At 47.6% G+C, this 26,402-nt stretch overlaps 1 protein-coding gene across 2 annotated transcripts in view; it reads right to left on the bottom strand.

Moving 5' to 3' along the window:
- Positions 1–25,094, bottom strand: part of Pik3r6 (phosphoinositide-3-kinase regulatory subunit 6) — a 39,888-nt gene extending 14,794 nt beyond the window's left edge. Inside the window, exons 1-13 of one of the 2 annotated variants that reach the window (XM_026390604.2) lie at positions 25,082–25,094; positions 16,978–17,061; positions 16,288–16,379; positions 15,853–15,921; positions 14,896–15,028; positions 14,652–14,721; positions 13,367–13,544; positions 11,500–11,662; positions 9,274–9,360; positions 7,942–8,365; positions 7,495–7,581; positions 6,781–6,907; positions 4,618–4,728 (exon numbers count right to left, since the gene is read on the bottom strand). In XM_026390604.2, the coding sequence (XP_026246389.2) occupies positions 4,618–4,728; positions 6,781–6,907; positions 7,495–7,581; positions 7,942–8,365; positions 9,274–9,360; positions 11,500–11,662; positions 13,367–13,544; positions 14,652–14,721; positions 14,896–15,028; positions 15,853–15,921; positions 16,288–16,379; positions 16,978–17,061; positions 25,082–25,094 (1,638 nt within the window). The remainder of the gene's footprint in view (positions 1–4,617; positions 4,729–6,780; positions 6,908–7,494; positions 7,582–7,941; positions 8,366–9,273; positions 9,361–11,499; positions 11,663–13,366; positions 13,545–14,651; positions 14,722–14,895; positions 15,029–15,852; positions 15,922–16,287; positions 16,380–16,977; positions 17,062–25,081) is intronic. The other variant, XM_026390603.2, reaches the window with a different exon arrangement.
- Between the last annotated feature and the right edge of the window lie 1,308 nt (positions 25,095–26,402).

Raw genomic sequence — 26,402 nt, 5'->3', positions numbered from 1 at the left:
TACATATAAATAAGAAACAGCTCCCTGTAAATCAGTGTGCCCTGATATGCCAGCAGACACTTCTCATGTTTACCAAGTTTCTTAAGTGCACATCAAGATGCCATGTAGACTGGTGTAAATTCATACATTCTAGAATGTTTTCAAAATGATAAAATCATCCAATGGCAAAGTTCTCGAATCATGTCTCTGTTGTTAAGGAGCACATGAATCTTTATAAATATTGGAAGAAACTATGGCTAAAACCCCAAACTACCTAGTAACCACTACGGTCTAAAGGGGCAGGGAGGGTGGGAGACAAAATTCACATTGAGGACCAGGGATGGCTGGGGGAAGAGGAAGGGTGTCTGGACAACATGAAAGAGTGACCAAGGATTTTTTGAGGACAGGAATGTGGAGAGGAGAAATGAAGCCTCCATGAAGTTGCTAATGGTGTGTCCTCTTGACCATTAGCAACTTCATGGATGCTGATGTCATTAGCCAATATGCAAGCCATGCTACATGACCATGATGGGTCAAGACAAAACCAGACCACTCCACAAACATATCCAAATACAGACACAAATAGGGACATTGTGCAGCCACCCCCCTGCCCCCCATGCCAGCAATATAATTCTTTAGCTGACTTCTTAGCTTCTCTGGTAAAAATTGCTGAGAAGCCCAGTCACTCACTGACTTACTCCCATTTCTTGCCAGCATCCAATTCAAGAAAAAAGAGTCTTGCTTTCGGGAACCCTCCCCCAAATCCTGGAACAGGAGCCCAAATTCAAGAGTTAGGTTCCTCCTAGCAGCCTGTTGTGATGCCCCATGGCACCCCCTAGTGGGAATTCTCCCTCATTGCAACAAGTCAGCAAACAGCTACCAGTACTCTCCAGACCCAGGGCTGAAGGGCCCTGAGAGATGTCAAACCTTTAGTTTTAAGGTATTTGTGTTGACAAGATGTTTATTTCCTTTGACATTGTGAGATAATTGTGTTTTGGTGTTTTATTTTGCTTTTTTGGAATTCCAGGAAAATTTGACCTAAATCCTGCATTTAGGTCAAAATCAGGGAGGCAGTAAGTAAAAGATCTACTTCAGGAAGCAGACTGAAGAATAAAAATTCAGTAAGATAGGAAGCTGGAAGTGGAGATGGATGTGAGGTATCAGTTAGCAGGTGCCTGCAGAAATGTCAGGGCATGCAACCCTGGGGAGTCAGGCAAATGTCAATTAGGTTTTCCGTAGCAGGGTGACCCCAACTGCATTCTGGGATGACATATCTATAACCAAGACTATATCACAGTGGTTTGCTGGAGGACTGTGGGTAGATTGGACCTTTGGATACAGGAGCACAAAAGCATGAAGGAACAAGGGACAGAAACCCTGGAGGGTTCAAGAATACCTTTCATTGGGAGACCCTTTTGTAGTGGACCCTCTGGTGGGCACTTGACACACAGGATCTCATTTAATCCTTATGGCCATCCAGGGAAGTAGGTCTTTGGCCTTATTTGAGGGGTCTGAAAACTCAGGCTCTGAGTTGTTAAACTTGCCCAGGGTCTCAAGTAGCAAAGCAGGGATCCTAATCTAAGTTCTTCACACTGTCTTGGCATCTTTTGTATGTCCACCACCTTGCCCTCATCTTTGCCATCTGTTTACTATATTTTTCTACTCAGTTGAATTCTCACCGGAACATTATGATAGGTGAAGATTATATTCCCATTTTAAATATGGGGAAAATTAATTTTGGAGAGGGAGTGGTGCCCATGATCTCAAAGCCATCAAGTGGAGGAACCAGAGGGCACAGCTACGAATGTTTTACTGGCATACAGTGCCTCTAGTTGAACATTCATCCCACCAGTGGATCCCCCAGGACGGCAGCGACACCGTCTCGCATTTACTTGAGTGCGCATGCGCGAATACATGCCCATCGACACATAGATGCATGCATTACAGGAGATTCAAGGATGAAGGGAATACAATTACTTATTTCAAGGGATGCCTATTTTGGGTGAGGATCGACATATTCTGCAAGAATATTAGAGATCAGTAGATGATATGCTAGAGCCACACCCAGAACATTATAGTTACATGGAGAAGCAGTACCCAATCCAGTTGGGGTGAGAGTAATGTAGGCCAGAGAAGTTTTATATAGGATGGAAGAGTCATGGGGAGTGAAGGAGGGAGTGTGAGGTGGGGGAGAGATGGCATTCCAGAGCTAGGGAACGTGTGGATTCACTCAGAGGTAAGCCAGGTGCAGTGGCACATGCCTGTAATCTCAGCAGTTCAGGAGGATCTTGAGTTCAAATCCAGCCTCAGCAAAAAGTGAGGCGCTAGGCAACTCAGTGAGACCCTGTCTCTAAATAAAATACAAAATAGGGCTGGGGATGTGGCTCAGTGGTTGAGTGCCCCTGGGCTAACACATGTTAATTATCTCAATAGAGTTATTCTACAATGCTTACTCGTTGCAAAACAACATGTTATATGCCATAAATACATAGATATTTTGTCAACAAAAGCAAATGGTCATATTTATGCTAATTAGCTGTCCTTTACTAAAGAAAAAAATAGAATGTGAAGTATTTTATAGTCCCTGTTTCCTGTTGCTGTATAATATACATTCAAAAGCTTATTTGTTAGATAAGTACATTTTCATACTGTCTGAACAAACCCACCTCAATGACAAGTCTTACTATAACTTAAAGGGGATGGGGATGTATTCCAGTGGTAGAAGGCTTGCCTAGAATGTGAAAGACCCTGGGTAATTTAAATGTCTTTAATTCTTATGTGAATTATTAACCATCTCTCTCTCTCTTTCTCTCTCTTTGTTTTTTTCATGACATCTCCCGGTAAACCTGTTCAATTATGAACCAGAAACATATTTGGACATTTTGAATTCAAACAGAACCTTAAAATAATCTGCAAAACAAAGCAGGAGCAGGGAACAGAATTTTCAGTAAAGATGCTAAAAGAAGAACTTTATGGGGACAAGCAGGATGGATGGCAATGAGACTCCTTCCCTCCTGGTGAGGGATTTAGGAGTCCCCAGTTTATAGTGGTGCTGCCTGTTGCACCCTGGAGCTCAGACCATGTGCCTCCTGGGGCTGGAGCTTTAAAGGTTTGGGCAGAATAAAGCCAGGATGCAAGTGTATTGGCCACTTCTGTTGTCTCTGCAGGAAGAGCCACTAAGAAAACACCAATGGTCTTAGAGCAGAGGAAAAAAAAACAAACAAACCCACAGCCTTCCCCAAATAGGTCCTTTCTACCTGGATCAGCTCATAAGAACTGGGTAATCCTGGGAATTAAAGGATTTAGGTCAAATTCTTTCACCATTGAATGCCACCTAAAGTGTGGAACTTTGAGACAGAGAGGGGAAAAAAAAAAGTCAGAGACCTGAAAAAAGTCCAATACTTCCGGTTTGCTCCTACCAAGCCCTGTTGCTATGCATACCCTAAAGGGGAAAATAAGTGAGAACTTCATTTATCAATGGGTTCAAGGCCCATGCCTGTAATCCCAGCAGCTTGGGAGGCACAGGCCAGAGGATCGCGAGTTCAAAGCCAGCCTCAGCAACAACGAGATGCTTAGCAGCTCAGTGAGACCCTGTCTCTAAATAAAATACAAAATAGGGCTGGGAGGGGGCTCAGCGGCCGGCCGAGTGCCCCTGAGTTCAATTCCCGGTACCCCTCCCCCACTCTCCAAAGTTTGTTTTGTTCCCTTTCGGTTACCAAGACCAAATGATGGTGAGGGACAGGTGAAAGCGAATGATAGAGGAGGAAGGTCCAGGAGGAAGTGAGAGCATTTGAGATGAGAGAATAGGTGAGGGATTCTGAACTGGAGGAGGAGGTCCACATCCATGCCAGGAGTCTGCAAAGATGGGAATGGGTGTAGATGCATTTCTGGGTGTGGGTAGGGAGTTTGGGGGGACCTAATAGCTTCCCTTTCTCTTTGTTCAGTGGAGTGGGTGGACAAGTCCGTTGCTGAATGAAAGGTTTTGAGGAAAGTGGCGGAAGATTGGAATAGTCATTGTCCCAGAGTAAGAGGGAGCTCACCAAGGAAGCTCTGTGGGCACTGCAGAGGGTGGACACTAGGAATGTGGGGAGACATTAAGCCAAGGGGCCTCAGAAGCCCAACTTTAGCAAAATGTAGGGCACATGGTAGCACTGATTTGGGCTTGGATTTTGGCAGGAGGGGAGAGAGGAGAGAAGGCATGGAAAAGAAAGTGAGGGACCAGAGGAGAATGGTTCAGATGACAAATTGACTAGCAGGGAAGGAAGTGGGGCAGCAGGGGAGGGTGCATGTGAGAACGGGCAGCAATCTAGAGGTCTCCTGGAGTCTGAAGCGAGGTGTCATGGGGGAGAAAATGAGAGAGCCTTAGAGCAATGGGAATTCATGACCGGAGGCTGGCAAACAGAATTCAGAGCAGACGGTCCCCGATTCCCAGCCATCTGCTTGGATCTGAGGTCTTGGAAGTTAATAATGATCAGATTCATCCAGAGATTAAGAAGTTAAAGTTGACAATCAAAAGTATTTGGGGTTCATTCATGATTTGCAGCCTGGTGACCAGTGCTCCCCTAGAGCCAGGATACTTAGGTGGTAAGGTCTTGGGCTGGCATGGTAGCCTGGGAGCCCTGTGAGAGGGGGACTTACCTTGACTGTGTAGATCTGGAAATAGATGGGTTGGGTCCCCATGCGAACATAGTAGGTGATGACATCCAGGATGAACGGATCCACAGTCCGGGATGTGTCCAAGCAGGGAGGCTGTGGGGTGGGGGGTGGGGATATCTTGAGCCATCTCCCTCCAGGATACGGTAGGAGGTGCCACATTCCAAAGCCCCCACAGACACTCTATGATGGACAAACCCCTCTGGTCCTTCAACACACTCCAAACCTTTCTGACCACCCATCAAAATATACTTGTCCAGAGTTCCATCTCCCCAGGGAATCTGTTCCATTTCAATTCCACAGAGACATATTGAGCACCTATACATGGAAGGTGCCATGCTGGGTGCTGGGAAGAGGGAAGATTCTTTCACAGATAACTCAAGATGAAAGAGCCTGTTGGGATTCTAGGTTTGGATTGGTTACTCATTTTTGAGGCCTGAGTTTCCTTAAAGGGAAAACAAGAGGTTGAACCATGTGATCTTTTTGTTTTTGAGCTCTGCAGCTCTCTAAATCTATTAATTAACTAATTAATAAATGGGTAAAGTGATACATTCTATGTGACATATTTTTTATCATAATTGTAAAAAAAAACTAAAACAATCTTGACACATCAATATCTTCCTTTTATACTAGAAAGAGGTTCTCCCAAGTGCAATGGGAGAAAGATAACTATTCCCAACAGCAAGAAACACTATCAAACATAAGGAATAAGTTTCATGAAAAATGGGCAAAAGCTCTGTGATGAAAACTACAATTATACTGATGGATAGACAAGAGGTTTTTCATAAATAAAGAGTTATATCCCAGAGAGGGGAAACTTAATACATTCAAGATGCTAATTCTCCTCTAAATTGCCATCAAAATCCCAAAAGAGTTTAAGAAAATAAAACTAAAACTTGAAATGCAATTCTAAAGTTTATAAGGAAAGATAAATAAACAAGCTCAATCTGAAAAATTTTGTAAAAGAAGAGTAAGTGAAACCTTACCCTGACAGATATTAAAATAGAAAAGTGTTAACATATACAGAATTGCGTAGATCAACGGAAGATAATAGGTATCCAGAAATAAACTCCAGCATATGTAAGAATTTATAAATGATAAATGTGGCATATCAAATGCATGAGGCATGATGATTTATGCAATTAAGAGCTTTAGAAACAACTGGTTAAACCTTTGGGGGGGAAAAAAAACTCCACAAAAATTATATATTTCACACAAATCATTAAAATTAATTGCAGATGGGCTAATTAATGAGATGCAAGAATAGAGGCACTAAAAGTGTTTTGGGTAAATTATCAGTGAATATTTAATCTTGGCAGAGTTTTTTCAAAGCATGGCCCCAAAGGCAGAAGCCATAAAGAATAAAAGTGAAATGTCTGTCTACACAAAAATGTTAAATTGTGCAAGGCAAATAGCTGATAGGTAAATTACAAAAAGAAAAAAAAAAGTCTGCAACGTCTATGACAATAAAAAGGTTATAACTCTGAATACATAAAGGCCTTCTCAGGCCAGTTCTCTCCCTGCTCCCAGACATACTTGGGCTATGGATGAATGGTCTATTTTTTTTTAACAGAGAATGTGCTCAGGAGTCAGTCTGCCTGTTTCTAAGTGGGACACCACTACTCATTTACATTTCTTGGGTCAAGCAATCAAATCTCTTCATGCCACAACTTCTTGATCTGTAAAATGGGGTTATAGCAACAATTTCTCCTGGAGACATGAGTACCTATTTGGGGTGGGGTATGAGAATTGGATGAGCAAGTCTCTTGGTGTAAGTGCTTAGAGCATTGTAAGCGCTCAGGAAACACTGGTTGTTACAATCACAGAAAAATGATCCTAGAAAGCTCACCAAAGAAGGGCTGTCCTTTGTCTACCCATTTATAAAAGGATATTTTACTTTGCCTTTTCTGTATCAGTCTGGACCCAAATCAGTGTCTTTCCAGATACTGGTTGAAGGGGGCTCTTCTTGGCATTCCCTTTTACCCTCCTCAGCCCCCTGGAGACAGTCTCTTGAGGTCAAGGGTCAAGTGTAATATCTCCAAAGGACCTCCTCCAAGCTCCATCCCGCCCTCCTTCCCCCACTTGGCTCCTCTGTCTCCCACTCTGCAGACCCTGTGCCTTCCCTCCCTCGCACCTCACCGCCCCTACCATCTGAGCCAGCTTGTGGATGGCGGGACACAGGGTGTTGACGGTGCACTCATACCACGGGTCTGCGCGGCCCAGGAACGCAGCCAGCTCTCCCAGCTCCGGCTGCCTGGATGCTGAGGGTTCCTGGGGAAAAGGGGTTGGGACAGACCTGTTAGGCCCTCCCTGGCTGGTCAGAGGACCCCAGACACCAGGGCCTGTGCTTCATGAATGTAGGTCAATCATTTAACCCTCTCCAGGCCTCAACGTCCACACAATGTAAAGACAAATTAATCTTCTACTTCATTAGCTCAGGCGAAGCAGGAAGAGCCTTTGCCAAGGATCACTTGCCAGGGACATTGGCAAGTGATCTCAGGAATCCAGGTGTGTGGGTGTATGTGCGCCTGTGTGTGCACACAAGAGTGACAGAGAGAGGGACACTCACGTCTGAGTGTCTTGCAACTAACTCCTTTGCAAAAACAAAATGAAACCCATGAGAGCACCTGTCTTTGGCTATGTGCACCCCCCAAGGCACCCCCAAATCGGTGACTTCTGAATCAGAAGATCCTTGAAGTCTCTGCCAGCTCTATCTTCTAAGGCTGGTGATTCTGGTTCCTGAGCCAGGAGATGCCAGGCTGCAGATGTGTCTCTGCCCACCCAGCTCCCCTCGCCCCCCACCCCCCTGGGCTCCCAGCTCTCCTCCACTCCTTCTCTATGGTCCCCTCCCCCCTCCTGAGTCCAGTCACCTCAGGCGCCAGCACGGGGATGTAATAGAGTTGCAGGCTGAGTCTGGGAGTGAGGCAGAACTTCTGGGTCTCCCGTTTCCTGGCAATAGGTAGCAAAGCACAGACAGTAAGAGCAGGGGCAGGGGGCTGGCGTGAAACCGATGACTCTGCCGTTTATTATTACTGGAATTTTGGAAGTTTGTACCAGCTCCCTGAGCCTCTGTTTTCTCATCTCTGGAATGGGTGCAGTCATGACTCCCAGGCAGGGTGGTGATGGGGATCAGCAATGCTCTGTGATGGCTGTGCACAGGGTGTGCTATGTTGTGTCTGTCCCCTGTCCCACTCAGACCTCTCCTTTTGACCCTCAGTTGCTCCTCTCTGATCTTTCACGGGCACACACCAGGCCCACCTGTGCCCCTGACCCACCTCAGCTCCCAGCCGTCCTCCTGGGGGCCCCTACCTGAGTCTGTGGTAAGCCTGGGCCAGGCGCCCCAGCATCCTGTCGTCCCCCAGCACCAACACCCGTGCTGTGTGCAGCCGGGAGACCCCAGGCAGCAGCTCCCCGTCCCCACTGGGCCTGCCCGTCCTCCGGTGCAGCCCCAGTGGTCCATCCCAGCTGCTGGGTATCAAGAAGTTGGGGGGCCACATGCGCTTCTTGATGCCCCCTTTACGCTGCAGGCCGGCCCGCTCCGTCTCTGGGCTGCCGGGGGCAGGGAGCTCATCAACTCCCACAGGAAGGTCTCGCTCAATGCCACTGTCAGTGGACAGCATGGACACCCGGGCCAAGTCCCGGTCTGGCCCAAGGCCCTGCAGATCCAAAGCCTCCAGGTCAGCACTGAGGCGCAGCTGGGATCGCGGGCGGAGGAAGAGAACCAGCTCCTTCCCTGGACGGGAACACAGGGAGGAGTGTCAGAGTGGTCAGGGCATCTGGGGCTGGCAGGGCCCCTCCCCAGAAAAGCCGTGAGGGCTCCATGTTTCTCAAACCCTGTTCAGCTGAAGAAGCCCACAAGATGCTCCACAAAGGAACAAAGGTTCAGAACCCTGCACACTTCTGTCCCTTTGGGTCGAATCCCATAAGTGGATATTAAAGGCTCTGAGCAGTCCTGCACTAAAGAAATCAGCTTAACCCAGCACCTCCTGCATTAAGCTGGCACCCTCCCAACCTCCTATTCCCTGTAGCTTCCAGAGGATACCATCAGCTCCAGGGAAGATTTTCGAGCTTTTCTAATCCACCTTTGTTTTATTACACATGGGGAAACTGAGGTCCAGAGTGAGAAGCACATTTGCATAGCATGACCCAAGAGCATGCAAAATCAAATGTCAGGATCTGAACCCTATCCCGCAGCCCTACACTTCCCACCAAAACCTGCATCCTTGACCTCCCTCTTTTGCTTGAAAAGAGAGAAGACGGGGGGACACCAGAGTGAAGGGGAAGCATTGGACAAGTAGGTCACTCTGGAAGGTCCCCTCCAGCCTTGGGAATCATAATGCTTTGTGCTAGCCTCTCTCTTGGGGACATTGTCTGTTGGCATCAACATGGCCTAGTGGCATGTTCTGAGACCAGTGGCTAAAACCCTGAGCTATCCCAACATGGAGAAAATGTGTCCTTCTTCCAGGTGCATGCAACGAATGACTTGGGGAAGAACAGAGAACACTGAGCTAGGCTTACAAGCACACAGCAGGAGTACACAGAAACAAAGACGTGTGCACAGACACTCACAGACGTAAGCACACACACCCCCTGTTTCCAGCCAGCTCCCAACAAGAGGGGGTCAGAGACATGGGCACGTACACAGCTGCTCCTGGTCTGTCCACAGGTGGAAGGTGATGTAGGGGCTGGGCAGAGGGATGTTCGGTGGCCGGTCTTGGAGAGGATCACCTAAGGAAAGAAGCAGGCTGTGGGGACCACAGAGAGGAGGGTGGTGGGTTTCCCCTCCACCCTCCCCACCTGCCCAGCTCCCGTGGAGAAGCCTAGAGGGGTGGCAGGGACCCTCTCTGGCCCATGTCTGGGCTTGTAGGGTCTGCTTTTCCATTTCTGCCATCAGCAGGTCATCCAGGGCCCCATGCTGCCGTCACCTCCTCGCCTAAGAATACTCAGGGGCTCCCTGTGTCCTACAAACTGTCCAGCTCAGCTGCAGGGCCCTTCGCAAATCAGCACAGAGTCTTTTCCAGACTTTTCTAGGGTTGATCCTGCCCTCGGCACCGTGTGACAGTCACGTTGGTTTTTCCCGTTGTTCTTCCAACACCCTGCCCACATCCAGTGAGGCAGGAAAGAACTCGATCTCTCAGAGCTGCTTCTGGTTGTATGCACCCCTCTGCTCCTGCCAGTCATGCCGAAGAGGCCCCATCAACTAAGGGCCATCCCCTCCTCCTGCCCCTCCTTCCATAACCTTCTGATCACTGCGGTGGTCCACGGTGGTCATTCTCTCTGAGCAGAACTCATTGCGTACACATTGGGCACACCTAACCTGCAGCCTTAGGATTCGGCTGTTTCTGTTGAACTCCTACCCAGCTGCGGCCCCCTCCCTCATGAGGCTGTGAACTTCCTCAGGGGAGGGCAACCAAGCTTCATCCAGCACCTCCTACCTGCTAGGGGCTGTTCTACTCACCTGGCAGACATTGTAATCATCTCTCTGGATCGTGCCAACGACCCTGGGGGACAGGTAACATAATCCTCAATTAACAGGGAGGAGCCAGGGCACAAAGAAGTGAAGTAACTGGCCCAAGGTCACAATTAGTAAATGGCAGAGCAAAGATTTGAGCCCAAGCAGCCTGGCTCTCATCTGTGACACTGGGCTGCTTATTGTCACTGTCCCAGGCTGCCCCCTACAGCTGCAGGGTCTGGACCATGGTGCTGGCTGATCAGTCAGATGCACAGGACAAGCCTAGGTAGGAGACAGGTGTCCCCAGATGTGGCTTGGATGGTGGGTGTGGCCCAGATGATCTCTCCTGATCAATGCAGAGTGATACGGAGTGTTAGCAAGTGGAACCTGACGAGAGAGTCCCACGGTTGGCCACAGGATTTGCTCCAGCTGCAGGAGGAGGGAGGCTCCCTGGGCAGCCCATTTCCATGTTGTGATCAGAGGTGGCTTAGAATTTTAAAGCAATACAAAAGATAGGAAAACCGGGAAGATGGAGTCTAGGCAGGGGCTTTCCTGCCGCCTCGCCCTGACTTTCTGCAGCCTCCATCCAACTGGGGGTTGGCCAAATTCAAGCCCCAGGGTTGGCACACTGACCTCTGGCAGTGGTTTCCAGCCTTTTATGCTGTGCCTTGTAACCAGGCATGCCCAGTGAGTGACCAAGTGTTCTGGGACATGCAGGCTGGCGCCTTCCATGTATATTTTGGGTGGTCCCGCAACAACAGGACACACATCAGAATCATCCTGCAACTGCCTGAAAACACATATTCTGGGTTCTCTGGGCTATTCTGGGTTTCCCCATTGACATGGGGCTTGCCCCCATCAGCATATGCCATTGTCTTACGAACATGCACATAGAGAGGAAGCATGCAGGTTAACAATCTATGACACGGGATCTAAATGATGCTGACTTTAGATCCTCTGCAGGCTGTCTTCCCACCATTACATCTGTCTGTTACTACGATGCAGTGGTGAAGAACTGGGCTGCCTGGATTTGAATCTTGGCTCTGCCACTTACGAGCTAAGTGATTTTCTAACTCACTGTTCTCCTCTGTAAAAATGGTGAATAATAGTTTCTAATTCATAAGTTTACTGTGATTGGTTGACTTAATATATGCAATATATTTAAATATATGTAAAATGCTTGGAACTCCTCCTGGGGTGTATAGTAGTAGGTCCTCTGTAGATGCGAGTTATCGTGACCAAATGAGCCACCTTCTTAGCCCAGGTCCTGCCATGTCCCTGGGCATTCCTGTCAATCCACAGGCTACTATGACAGGCGCTGTCTGGCTCTGCCAAATCCCGCAGACTCCAGGCGGGTACAGCGCTGCTCTCGGTCGCCCCCTGCCGTCAAGTGTCCCAGCAGGTCCCCAGCTTACCGCTGCAGCGTCCCCTTGTGGCCGCCGGCCCCAGCAGCGAGCAGTAAATCTCCTCCAGCCTCTCCAGGTGTCCCGCCCGGCTTGGGTTGGCCTCGCTCGCCATCTGCTCCACTGCGGCCACCACTGCGAGGAAATAGTGCTCCAGGACACGGCGGGAGCTGGCCTGCGTAGAGGGACGTCAGAGTCTGAGCCCCGGCCCCGCATCCACCCAATCAGCTTTCATGCCAGCCCCACGGGGCACCTTGTCTCTGTTCCTGAGGGCTGGGTGGGAGCTGCCAGTCAAAGGCACCTGGACCTGACGTCTAGGGTCCACTCCTGCCCTGCAGCATTTTGCCCTATGCTGCCTGCAACCAAGACTCATCTCTACCCCTCACACCCTGTTATGGGGACATGGCCTGTGGCCCACAATGGTTCAAGGAGGGATACAACATTACCTAAAGGAAGGATCCGCCAAAGGATCCAAGGTATAGGGTTCAGGCTGTGGAGAATTTCATATGGCAAACAACAGTAGGAAGAGTACCCCATCAAATGCATTGGAGGGGGGTACCAGGGTTGAACCCAGGGGCACTTTAACCACTGAGCCACATCCCCAGCTCTTTTTTTTTTTTTTTTTTTTTTTGTATTTTATTTAGAGACAGGTTCTCACTAGTTGCTTAGGGCCTTGCTAATATGCTGAGGCTGGCTTTGAATCAAGATCCACCTACCTCAGCCTCTAGAGCTGCTGGGATTACAGGCCTGTGCCACTGTGCTTGGGCCATCAAATGCATTTTGATGGGCAAAACAGGGTCTCAGTCATGGAGTTGGAAAAAAAGAACTGAAGACTCCCCCCACCCCAAGCCCCACCACATGCTCACTTCCTGGGGCAGGCTGAGTAGGGGACAGCTGAAACCTTAAGGGCATCCTTCCTTTTGGGTGCCTGGCCCCTCCTGCAGCAACAGCATCACTGTCCCAAATCTTAGCATCTCCCAACCTTAGCCATCATGGAATCCAACCTTCCCCAGTCTTCACCACCCCACAAAAGGTGACCCGAACAGGCAGCAGTCCTCCACCACCCAAGATCCAACACCTGGTGCTAGATTTTTTTGGCCAGAAAATCTCCAACCTACTTGATCTCTTGGGCCACATATAGGGGCCAAGGTTGAGGTCAGAGAAAAGCTAGGAAATAAATAAGTGTTGGGAACAGACCAAATGCGCCACAACCAGAATGGGGGGGGGGTTGGTTAAATATAGCAACATAGGACAAGAGAGAATATTGTGCAACTATTAGAAGTTCATATTTTAGGAAGAAAAATATTTCTATGTGGCATATTTCCAATGGCATAGGAAAATAAATACATATATTCTAAATACATATGCATTATGTAAAACTGTTACAGAGTTTAATATCTTAATTTGTTACCAAGGAGGGGGGATGGGGGCTGGGAGGCAATTTAAATCGAAGCTTGATATAAGCCAGGTTCAAATCCTAGTTCAGTCCCTTTGTATTTGTATGACCATGAGGTTATCAACTTCTCTGTAAATGTAGATGATAATTGCATCCATTTCATAGCACTAGAAGAATTTAAAAATGTGACAGACCTAAAGGGCTTAACAGAGTGCCTAGAACACCATAGACAATCAATAAACATTGTCCATAATAAATACTGATATTATTATTCAGGAAATATACTCAAATATTTAGTTCATGGCTTTTATTTCCGGGTGGAGATGTTTTTATTTTCTTCCTTAGCTTATCTGCACTTTTCAGATTGTCCTTAGCAAGCATGTATTCATTGCTGATTTACGGGAGGAAAGGTGCTATGAAACAGAAGCATGAAGAGATCAGTGAGTGACTGGTGTGGATATGCAGGGCCCGGGCGCCAGTTACCTGCAGCTTCCTGTGCAGAGCACCAGCGTGGCAGGCCTCCCCCAGAGCTGCCTGCAGGGCGTGGGAAACCACGTGGCGCATGCAGGCCTCTGGGGTCACCTGGGCTGCCTCGATCTCCAGCAGCAGGGCACTGCACACAGAGGCGGACACCAGCTCAGGATCCACGAAGAGGAACACTCTGAGGGTGGGGTGGGGGAGGGGGCAGGACTGGTGAAGAGGACAGCTGGGAGAGGGGCCACTGGGGATGGGCACCCTCAAAGCTTTGGAGCCACCTCCCCCCCCCCACACACATACAACACAAGCATTCCTCTGAAAAGAGGAGCCTCAAATTTAAAAATCTATAGTGAGATGACAATAAGGGGTAGTGGGGACTGTGGCAAATAGGAACACATACGGAACCTTCTAGGGGACAGCTCTAGTTCCCTCGGCTGCGGTCCACTGTCTTCATACAGGGAAGCAGGGCTAGCCCTGCCTGTGTCAAGGGAAGTTCCAAATCCTGCTCCCTCCCTCAGCATCCTGACCCAGGGACCATGTCACTCTCTTGGAGGGACCCTAAGTCCTTCCTGCTAGAACTAGATCTCTGAACAATGAACCAACCCCATCTTCTCTCATCACCCCGAACACACCAGAAAACCATTCTTGAACACCCTCCTTCTGACTCAACTGTCACCCCACCTCTCCAGCACTAATTGCTCTGGGTCTCCCTCTGCCTCCCTGCACTCTTTCTAAACCTCAACTCAAGCTGCACCTTTTCAATGTCAAGTCAGTGGAGGTACCTGCAGAAGAGAGAGGCACATACCCCCAACATCATCACCCCTCTCGCCAACTCCAACAGTGGACAGTCCTATGTAAAGGGCTGGGCACACACAGATTTCCTTGCATGATTGTGGCCTCAACTCCCTACACTATGGATATTCTGGAGCTGCCTCTGGCTGCCTGGTTGGTTTGATGCTCCATCATGGCCAAGGGCAGGATGGAGGTTCAACAGTAGAACTGCAGAGTAGCCTCAGGACCAGGGCCAGGTGCACCCTCTGCCCATGAGCAGGGTTGCTGTGAATCCAGCCAAGAATAGAGGTTTTTCCTTCCAAAGGACTCCAGAAAAAGATATGTCCTGACAACTCTTGAACTCCAAACTCAGGCCACTGCAGGACAGAAGTCATGGCCACCAAGCTCTGCCAGGACTCTTCAATCTAGCCTCCTCTTGGGTCCTCCTGCTCATGATCAATCACACGAGCCCCAACATCTCAAAGGGGCTGCAGGCAGCAATCGTAATGGAGTCACTCACCTCTCTTGGTAGGGATACAGTTCATTCGTCAAGTTCTGTTCAGCAATGACCATCCTTTGGTACAGTGTCCCTACAGACCAGACTAGGTCAGCCAATGAGGCTTTGAGTCTCTGACTCCCAACCCCCTCCCTCCCATGCAAGGTGCTGAGACTCTTGAGCTCCCTGGAATCCTGGAGAAAAGGGATAGACCTTGGGTGGTGCTCGCAAAGCAGCATGGGAGATAAGGATGTCCAGGGGCTCTCACCTGGGACGGCTGTCTCCGTTTTCAGTCTTATGGCACAGTCCAAGGCAACTGTGCAGTAGGGGGTGGGCAGGGTCAGTAACCTGGTGCAGAAGGCATAGGTTCTTTGGTAGAGTTCTTCTGTGATGCCTGTGGCCTGAATGAGAGGGAGGAGTTGGGGTGCCCCGAACTCTAGGTCATGAAGGATCCTGGGTGGGGTGGGGGTTGGGGGGAAAGGAGGAAGGTGCTAACCAGACTCGGCTCACAGCTCTCTCCCAAATCCATAACTTCCAGACTCTTCTCCCAGTATCTGAGACCTCCCTTGGATGCCCCACTCCAGCTAACCAAGAAAGAAATTCATCTCCTTGCACTCCATGAGCTCCCCTCCCAACCCTTCTGCTCACCCAGGCCGAACACCTCTGCAGTTCTGCAGTCTCAAAACCTTGGAGTTACTCCTTGATTCTCCTTTGTTCCTCCTTGCATGCCACAGGTGTCTCCCACAATGCCCAGAGGTTCCCCTTCCGCCCCCTTCCTCCTCTTCCTCTCTGTGCCCTGGGCCTGGGCCTTTGCTGGGGAGCTAAGGTCCATGATCATCCCAGTTCCCCCCCGGAAGCCCCAGGTTTGCTCTTCCTGCCCCTCCTCTTCTTCACCACTCCCTCCCACCTCCCAAGACTACACACAGCTCCTGGGTACTTTTCCTAAGAATCTGTTTCCGGTATGTCTTTCCTTCTTGTAGGGATCAGTGATGTAGTAACTATGAGCAAATCCAAGCTGCCATCAGAAGCCCTCCATGAATTCTCCACACTGCCTCGGCTTCCCCACGTAGGAGAGAAAGGGAGCTTACAAGCCAGCATGCAGGAAGCAGTCTGAGAGCTTGACTAGGCTTCCCCTGGCAGGGATTAGGTGAGAGGGGAGAGGACAGTGTTCAGCCCGACTACCTGTGGGGCACCACTACCGCCTGGACCCCAGCCCCCAGCTCACCTTAGTGAGCACATACATTAGAGTGTGTAGCAGGGGGATGATGATGTGCCGGAGGTCCTCGCTTTCTGCCTGGAAAACAGGAGATCCTGTGATGTGGGTGGGTGGGGGGCAGACAGCTCATCTTAACAGGAGGCAGTTTGGGCAGAGGAGGGGGTGGAAGGCAGATCCCATTATGCCAACAGGGGTGAAAAGGATAGAGGAGGAGTGGGGTGGGGAGGGAGCAGAGGTATGGCAGCCCCCTCTATGTGTGGGGCATGGGTACAGGGAACTCCGTGGGGGGAAGCAACATAAAGAAAATATTGCTTATGTAAAAGTCTAAGAGGGACATATGCATGGTAACACCAAGCACACGACCCACAAATGATCCAAGTTTGGGGACACAGAGCTAATGAGCCCCTCTCGATCCCATCTACCTCCCGGAAGGCCAGAACCCACCTTTTCCAGCTCTCTGAGCAGAATGCGGACCAGCACTGGGCTCTTACCAGGATCTCGCTCAACCTTCTTATGCAGGGACCACCTCCACATGCCTGGACCAGGAGACAGGGGAACCCAGCAAGACCAGGCAAGGCAGGCAGCTCTTAGAAAAGATTCCTCTGAGCAGGACCCTGAGCCTGGGGCCCAACACTGACCCTGCAGCCAGCCTTGGGCTCCAGGTGCACATCATAGGTGGATTCCTCCATATAGGGGGACTCTGATCTGCAACCCTTAGTGGACAGCAACCCTTAGGGGCAGAAATGAGGGGAGGAAGACATAAGTGGAGAAAGCGTATGCATGTGGATCATAGAGACTGGTTTGCAGGTGTGTGCCTCAGCCACCTTCTGGAGGTTCTATTGGCCTAGAGGGAAATTTTGTTTGGAAATAGAGCTAGGCACGGTGGTTAAGAAAGAGACGGACAGGTCCACAATGCACTCTCCCACAGCTGGTGGGAAGGTTACACTAGGGAGCAGAGAAGCCATTTCTGGTGGACCTCCAGATTTCAGGTGTTTCCAAGGGGAAGGGGTCTAGGCTAAAAGCCCCTGCCTGCTGGCTCCAGGTCAGGATCCTTCCTGAATTCATGGGCAGAGATGGAGGGGGGCTGGTGGGGGAGGCAAAGCGAATGGCTGCTGCCTGCTTAGTGGCTCTTACCCTGGTTGCTTTGCAGGGCAGGGGCCTGGGCACTGAGCTCCCGGAGCACAGCTTGAACACTTCTCTGCAGGTCCAACTCTGCATCTGGAGGTAGGGGGTCTTTGAGCCAGGAACTTGGAGTTTGGCCCACCTGGCCTCACTCCTGCACCCACCTCTCCTGAAAATGTCTTTAGCCTTTCCATGAACCTCAGGAGGTACCCACAAGTAATCAACCAGCACACGAGTCAAGGCTGGAAGATGGCATTTCCATCCGTAATTCTATGTCCTTGGTCCTCTGGAAAGCCAGCATTTCCCAGTAAAATCAGTATTTCCCAAAATGCAGTTCTACAGTTCAAGTTACTCACAATCAAAAGCAGTCCCAAAATACTAAATGGAAATTTCCAGAAATAAATAACTCATAAGTTAAGTTTTATATTGCTTGCCACTCTAAGTATCATAATGAAATTTCATATCATGCTGCTTCATCTCACTGTTCAGCATATCCATGCTGTGTACACTACCCATCTGATAGTCACTGAGTAGTTGTCTTGGTTGCCAGATTGACCATCCTAGTATAGTAGTGTTTGTGCTCAAGTAACTTTTATTTTACTTAATAATGGCCCCCAAAGCACAAGAGAAAGACTCAAAGATGCACAAGGGCATAAAACATGGAAGGACAGATAAATTCTTATTGCAGGGAATATGAGGGAAAAAAACCCAGAATTACAGGTAAGGATTTGGTAATCTCTAGGGCTTCAGGCATTCACTAAGGTTCTTAGAATGTATTTCCGGTGGATAAAGAGGGACTATTTTTTACTCCTGATGATATGCAATACAATTTTGGGTGGTGCATAACAATCCTAAAATTTGAATAACTATGCATTTATTTTAATGTGTATTAGAAAAAAAATATGTATAACTAGTCCCTCAATCTATACATGAAACTAAAATTTAAAGTCAATTTAGGCTGGGGATGTGGCTCAAGCGGCAGCGCGCTCGCCTGGCATGCGTGCGGCCCGGGTTCGATCCTCAGCACCACAAACAAACAAAGGTGTTGTGTCCGCCAAGAACTAAAAATAAATAAATATTTAAAAAAAAAAAAAAAAAAAAAAAAAAAAAAAAAAAAAAAAATAAAGTCAATTTAAAGAAACATATGAGCTACACACCATGTAACAGGTGGTAATAAAGACTGTCCTTGATCAAACCTTCCTTAGCTCCTCTGAACTCTCTTAACCAGGCCTTGACCTTCCTTATTGCCTGCTCTGTTTTGGGCCTGTCCAGCTCAGTTTTGGTAAGAATCCTGCTAGGTCACTTTAAAGAGCTTTCCCCACCCTTGATATCTTCATTCCCCAATTTCCATGTATAAGACCTGCCTCTAGTAAGAATCCTATCCAGTCAGTTTAGCAAGAATCCCTCCCTGTGGATGTCTCCTCTTGGGGTGTTTCTACCCACGGACCCTGCTCTCCAGCTGTTTTCCTTATTCCGAGTTGAGCCTGCTCTCTCTTTCCTATTGCAATCGTTTTTCAACAAAGTCTGCCTTCTTGCTTGACCAGAGTCAGAATACTTTTTTTTTTTAAATAGTGGTATGTTGATGTGGCAATAAACCAAAGTTGGTACAAGAAGAAGCAATAGACATTTGCAAAGTGTGGTAGCCAGGAAAATGCACCTTGCTGATCGTCCGCTATTGGGAGTCTAATTGACCCTGGCCCCGCAGCTGCTGTGCTGTGAAATCCATTGCCCCTTGTGGAGCCACGCTCCTGGACAACACAGAGGGCAACAAGGGATTCCAAAGGCATCCCCAAGAGACACCTGCTGTGACAGCTACCTTTGCCTCAAAGCTCTCCACCATCCTGCTGATCCTTTCTCAGATGAATTTATGCAAAATCCCACCCCAGCCAGTCTCCACCCGGCCCTGCTTCTCTTTCTCTTTCCTTTGGGGTCAGATTTGCATTGCTGTGGGGCAGCTCACCCTCCCAGCAACCTCCTCATCTTCTGTCTGGCAGGTGTTTCCTCGAACACATCCTTGCACATCTAAGCTTGTCTTGGTGTCCGCTTCTTGGAGGATCCAGCATAGACAGGAAGGGTAGGAAACACTCCCCACACAACAAATTCCTCTTGGTAGTGAGCTCCAACCAAGAGTTTGTCCTTAAAGGCAAATGTAGAGTCGGAGGTCGCAGACAAGGGAGGACCACGTGCCTCAGGGCTTCCCTTTTTGACTTGGCTGCCGGGAAACTTAAAGCTGAATTAGGGTTTAGCCTCAAAGAATCAGTTCGTCTCAAGGGACAGGGACCTCTCTTTTTGGCTCCTCTTGGGTGTTCCAGCTTTGAGCTCTATTTATATTTATTTATTTATTTATTCATACTGGGAATTAGACCCAGGGTCACTTAACCACTGAGCCACATCCCCAGCACCCCTACCCCCAACTTTTTAAAATTTTTAAAATTTTGAGACAGGGTCTGGCTAAGTCCTTAGGGCCTCACTAAGTTGCTGAGGTTTGTCTCAAACTTGCGATCCTCCTGCCTCAGCCTCCTGAGTCACTAGGATGACAGGCATGCGGCACCATGCCCAATGTTTATGCTTTTAAATATAAACCTTAAGCATGCCACGTTCCTCTGGAAGGAAGTAGGAGAGAGATTATAAATTTAATTTAGGTTGTGGCTCAAGAGTTAAACTTTGTTCAGGCCAAGGCTCCCTGTTTCCTGGTGCTCACCAAGTGGCCTCTCAATGGCTCTGGGGTGGGTCTAGGCAAAGTCCATGGGGGCCACCTAATATCTTGGAAGCCCCCATTTTCCTCTTGGCTCTTACTTGTCCCCCTGTGGGACACTTCCCCCTGTCAAGGCTCCATTCTGGTTCTCCTCCAGGGTAAGAGTGAGAGGAGTGCTGGAGCCCCATCTTCCCCCTGGACATCCTACAGATAGGGTAGCTTCCCTCCCAAACAGGCAAGGAAGTCATCTGGCCTGGCATGGAGACTGGTCACAGTCTGTCCTTCCATTTACTCACCTTGCATGAAGATTTAATGGGTTAATTTAGGGGCAGCTATTCAGACATTAATTGATGTTTTCTGCATCTCCTTTTTTTCTCTTTCCCTCCCATCCTTCCTTCCCTCCCTCTCCCTCACCCCATCTCTTTCTCTTTCTATGGACAAAAAGACCTAACATCACAACCACCTCGACTTCCTCCTTTCCTCCTCATTAGAAGGGAAGCCAGGCCTTTGTCCTCTGAGCCCTAAAGGTTCCTCTGCTTTGCAAGGGGAGTTATGTTTTTATGTTTCAGAGAAAAATAGAGAAGTTGCCAGTAGCCCCAGGAGACAATCTCAAATAAACTTTGTTTTCAAAAGTCTGGGTAGTTGGAACAAACTCTCAGGCTTTGGTCCACATCTGGCTTGCAGATGAGTTTTTTTGTTTGGGCTTGTGTAGTATCTTTTAAAAAAATGAATTAAGCACCAACCTTTTTGAATCAAGAGATTTTGTGTAAAATCTTAGGTGCCCGGCATCTTTTGAAAATCTGAAAATCGGTTGATCCTGGGCATGCATTCCTCTGACATGGGGCAATCAATCAACAGGGGCTGGGGAGCGGCTGTTCACTTGAGATGGGCACAGCTTCTCTGATTCACAGTTCCCACTCTCCTGGTTTCATTCATTCACAAGTTCCCAGCACGCTAATTGAGCCGATCAAGCTAGATTGTCCACAAAGGGTGAGAATGAAGGATCCCTTTAGTTAAAAAGTAGGAAGCTAGATTCCTCAAGGTCATGAGGGAACAAGGGTTATGGGGTTTCAGGTAATAGGAAAGACAAGGGCTGGCTTGTTTAACAATGGTAGCAAAGATCAGAGGGAGGCATCTAAGCATTAAGCCCAGTGCCCCCGAAAGCCACAGCAAAGGTCTCCTAATCCACATTTGCCAGATGAAAAGAATGTCCCCCAAAGGAGCCCCTTATGTCCACTGGATACTGTAAGCCTGGTTGACCAGTTCTGGAGGCTGGAGCCAAGTACAGAAGACCACAGACTCTTTCTGCCACACAGACTGTTAAGCCCTGGACTTATCACAAGCCCCAAGTGGAAGACACTAGAATTCATATTGATCTTGGTAAATGAGGGCTTGAAGGTGGATTTGATTTAAGAAAAAAAAAATTGGGGTATTTCTTGGGCTCAAGTATCTCAAGATTGTTAATATATATGTCTAACCTTATTAGTGACTCAGAACAGTCCATAAATAAATGACATTCATTATTATTATGTTCTCACCCATCCATGAATGCAGGATATGATTATTAGGTATTAATAGTGATATTTAAATAGCACTTGAAAGAATATCCCCTAAAAGTAGCAAGACAATGCTATATGTTCATCCTATGGATTTCGTTTTCATGAAAGGAAGACAGGAAGACTACACTTCCCAGACTCCCCTGCAATTACAGAGGAGCCACGTGACTATTCTGACCAATGAAATGTAGAGGAAGTGATGTATGAGACTTGAAGGCCCCCCCTCATAAAATTTTTTGCACTATGCTCCCTACTGTTCCCATTCCACAGTGACTTAGGAGGGTACGTGTTGAAGATGAAGATGTCACAAAAGGAAAATGCCTCAGGCCCTGAATGTCTGTGTGGAGCCCAGATAGGACTGTGATGTGAGTGCGGAATGAATGTTTGTTGTGCTATTCCTCTGATATTTGGGGTCATTTGTTATAGCAGCTAGCATGCTCTGACTTGACTCATGGATATTCAATGTGTTTTCCACGGTGTATGTCATTTGATTCTACCAAGAGCCCTGTGAGTTTGACAGGACAATTACTGTTCTCTCTCTCTGTCTTATAGGTTCCAGGTCCAGAACCTTTACCCTGGTCCCAGATTACGACTCCAATGACCAAAGTTCACACTTAGAAGGATCCTAGAGCCTCTCTTCCCCACTTTACAGATGAAGAAAAGAGGCTCCTTTATTTAAGATCACACAACTTTTGGAAGCCAAGCTTGCTCAGTCAAATGCTTTTCCTCTACAAATGCTTTTCCTGGTTTTGTGTGAGATCATCTGCCTGCTTACTGGGAAAAAAAAGGAGAAGAGGGCACATCCACCCTGTGTATGCCTATCCATGCACACCTGGGACTTGAAATGCAACATTTGTCTGAAACAAAGGTTCCCAGTTTCCATACGGGTGTTATTGTACAGTGGTCCACTTTATGCTTTGAATATAGCCCTTGCTGCTCTGCCACTGCAACTTGTTTTTAAAATGGACATGTTTGGGCTGGGGATGTGGCTCAAGCGGTAGTGCGCTCGCCTGACATGCGTGCGGCCCGGGTTCGATCCTCAGCACCACATACAAACAAAGATGTTGTGTCTGTCGAAAACTAAAAAATAAATATTAAAAAAACTCTCTCTCTCAAAAATAAAATAAAATAAAATGGACATGTTTCTTTCTCTTCCTCTCTCCCTGCTCCTCCCTAATCTCCCCCCACACTCTCTATTCTCAGGGGAAACAGGATTACCTTTCTTTCCCATCCTAGGCAGAGTTATCTGTCCTTGATCACACACCCACCATAGGGAGGAAGTCATCCAGACTTTGGGATGGTACCAGAAGATCTCAGAAATGACTATCTCTCAAATTAACAAGTGGATTACAACTGCAACAGAAAACATGTGGAATGTAGCCTTTGAGTCACTTCTTTGAAAGTCCCCTATTCCTGCCGATGGGCAGAATCTCAGCCTTTGGGACAGGAATACCCTGTGCTTCTTTGCTAGCAAAGCAATAAACTTTCTTTTTTCTCAAAACTGTGTCCTGGTTATTGGATTGGTATCAGGGACAAGGACCAAGTTTTTGGCAACATTATTACAGTTAAAGAGATAATATGGAGGGAGAGAGGAAGGGATAAAGGGAGAAGAAAGGCCACCAAGATCCCTACCATGGTAGGACCCCTGTAGTCCAGGCTTGCTCTTTAATTTCAAGTTCATCTGTCCTAGGACTTGGCAAGCCGGCCCTCCAATGCCCTGTGGCCCCAGACAGAACCAATTCCTCTCCTGAAGTGCTTCACTTTTCTCTAGTTCCCAACCTTGACTGCACACTAGAACCACTCAAAAGCTTTAAAATCTACAAATGCGCAACATCCTCTGCCAGATCTCTGAGGTGGGGCCAAATCACTGACTTTTTTTTTTTTTTTAATAACTCCCCAGGAACTTCCGATGTGCTACTAGTGTCTTAGGTGATCGGCTTGGAGTTCTGGTTAATGATCAAGGAGGAATCCAGTGACCAGATGCTCCCAGCTCCTCCCTGAAATTAAGGAGAAAGGTCACAGCATCAGGATAACTCTTCCCTGGTAACGCTCCTGCTGGGTCCTGGTGGTGGGAGGAGATGCAAAAAAATAACAGCTGGAAGCCAGGCGCTGTGGTACTCGCCTGTGACCCCAGTGACTCAAGAGGCTGAGGCAGGAGGATGGCAAGATCGAGGTCAGCCTGGGCAATTAAGTGAGACCCTGTCTCAAAGTAAAAAAATAGAAAGATCTACAGATGTAGCTCCATGGTAGAGCACCCTTGAGTTCAATCCCCAGTACTTTAAAAAAAACCATACAGTTGGAGAAAGTTGATTTTTGTTGTTGTTTATTAGCTTGTTTTGCAATACATCGAATCTTTGTTCTGAAATATAAACCTCGACACTGAGGAGATAGCAGTACCCTAATTCTCTTGGGGTCCAGCTCTGACATGATTGAAATCTTCTAAGAAAAATGTTCAAGTAGCCTATAATCTTTTTGTTGTTGTTGTTGTTTGTTTGTTTTTTTAGACTAATCTTTATTTCCTTGAAGTTGCCCCACACCCACATGTGATGATGGTTAATTCTATGAATCCACTTGACTGGGCCACAGGGTGCCTTGACACCTTTGGTCAAATGTCATTCTGGTGTTTCTGTGAGGGTGTGTTGGGTCGAATTTAACATTTAAATTAAATGAATAAATCAGATTGCCTTCCCTACTGTGGGTAGGCCTTAGCCAGTCAGTTGAAGACCTGAATAGAGCAGAAGGTTGACCTTTCCCTGCGTAAGAGGCTCCCCGTGCCTGACTGCCTCCTAGCTGGGATCCTGGCTTCTTCTCTGCCATTGAACTTCAACTAGAACATCAGCTCTCCTGGGTCCTCAGTTTGTGAACGACGGGTCCTGGGATTTATCAGCCTCCACAATCACAGAGGCCAGTATATAAATGATAACACACATACAGCTGTTTTTATATACATATGGCTATATATAAATGTATACGGGTATATATGGGTAGATGTCCCTGCTTGGGGTGGGCAGAGTGGTCCCCTCCCCTTCTTCCAGAGAGAAATTTTCAAGGGTGTTAGAATCTGTGCCCAGTGACCCAAGAAGCGGTCTTTGACTTGCTAAGTGATCATTTGATGATATGCATTCAGGGGAAGGGTCATCTCTCCTTGTCCCCAGAATGACGTAGAGTGGAGAATCTCACCTTTGGAAATCAACTAGCCTGGGTTCCAGTCCTGGCTTTGCCATGTACTGAGCTGTGTGTGTCTTTGAGCAAATTATCTGACCTCTCTCAGCTTCTGTTTCCCTTCCATGAAAACAAGATAACCCCTAGTGATATAACCCTACATCACAGAATCCTGATGCACATTTGAGACATCCCATAGTGAAATCCTTAAGGATACGGATGCTGGGTTGCTAGGTTCCAATCTTGTTTTGATCATGTGACATCTGTATGGCTTTGGTGGAACCATCTGCCCTCCCCACGACTCACTTTTGTTTTCCATAAAATGAGAGACATAATAATGCCTACCTTAGGGGATGGTTATAAAGACAAAGTAAGTTAACATTTGTCATGGGCTTGGATCGCTCCTTGTTCATTGTTAGAGCTAGGCAGTTTTGTTCCCTGTCATGGTTTGGTAATAAACCTTGGCTATTTGTCATTATTCTCACTGTCCAACTCGACAACCTGCCAGCAGCTGGGACCCTCATACAATTGTGTACATGTCCACCTCTCAAGATGGTCTCACGCTTGGACAGCTGAATTGGGGGTCTCTCACTTAGCTGGGTGCCAGTGGCCCTGCTGGCCTCGGGGGACATCTCAGTCACAAGAGGGGCCTTCCTCACTGAGCAGTCAGGTTTGCTAGACCCTGACTCCCCACCACACTGACCTGAGCTCTCCATGGGGGCCTGTGGTGCAGGTGAGGAGGATGTGGTTGTCTCTGGCAGCAAAATGGAAAGTAGAGTGGTGGTGTTTCTGCACAGAAGTGGTTCTGCAAAATAAGAGGCAGTACTGTGAGTGGTGGGAAGGAACAGAAAGGGTATCTGGGACAGAAAAACTCCTAAGGGAACCTAGGCTTCCAGGACACCGGAGGAAAGTATCTAGATTTATTGAAGCAATATTTAAACAGTACTTAAATGTTTAAATGGTGGAAAGTCTAGGTTGTTTTGCAATTGTTATAACATATATATGTATATATATTCACGACATATATATGGGACCTTCATATCAGTTGGTTCCATATCTGCAGATTCAAGCAACTACAGAGAGAAGATATTTGGGGGTTAAAAAAAAACAACCTTACATTTGTGCTGAGCACACACAGACATTTTTCTTGTCACGATTCCCTAAACAATACAGTACAACTATTTGCATAGCATTTATATTATATTAGATATTTTAAGAAATCTAGAGATGATTTAAAATATACAGGAGTTTGTACATAGGTTTTATGAAAATATGAGCATCCCTCCCAACACTGTCTGGCATGCAGTAGGTGCTCATTTAACACAGAGTATGAGAGAGGCTGGAGCTAGGGACAGGGAAAAAAGAAGGTGCAGCTCCCAGAGACTGTACCTGGTACCCACTGGAAGTGGGGGTGGTGGGTATGGAAACAAATCCCTGAAGATATTGAGGAACAATTATGTTTAATTAATACTTAAATGGTGCTTAATATACATGCCAGGCATCCTTCTAAGCACTTAAAAAGTATCAACTCTTTCATACAAATATTAAGCTTATGAGGTGGGTAGTAATTCCCCTTCCCATTCTATAGCGGGAGAAAACTGGAGCATAGAAAGGTTACATAACTATTCAAGGTCAAATAGCTAGTACATAAGGGCATGTGAACTTGATCTCAGACTATCTGGCTCTAGAGCCTGCGCCCTTGATCATGACCCCAGGCTGCCTCACTGTGACCACAGTGAGAAGTGCCCCACAGTCTGCTCCCAGTGTTCCCCTACAATTTGTTTGTTTGTACCAGTTTGTTCACTCAGGGGCACTTGGACCACTGAGCCACATCCCCAGCCCTGATTAGTATTTTATGTAGAGACAGTGTCTCACTGAGTTTCTTTTTTGCTGAGGCTGGCTTTGAACTCGTGATCCTCCTGCCTCAGCCTCCAAGCCGCTGGGATTACACTGTGCCCGGCTATACGTGGATTTTTGGGAATATAATAATGATGGGAAAGGCTCTGAAAGAGTCAGAAAAACTA

Source organism: Urocitellus parryii, chromosome 7 (genome assembly GCF_045843805.1).
Source record: "Urocitellus parryii isolate mUroPar1 chromosome 7, mUroPar1.hap1, whole genome shotgun sequence".
Classification (NCBI taxonomy): Eukaryota; Metazoa; Chordata; class Mammalia; order Rodentia; family Sciuridae; genus Urocitellus; species Urocitellus parryii.
This window is presented reverse-complemented; position numbering and strand designations above follow the sequence as displayed.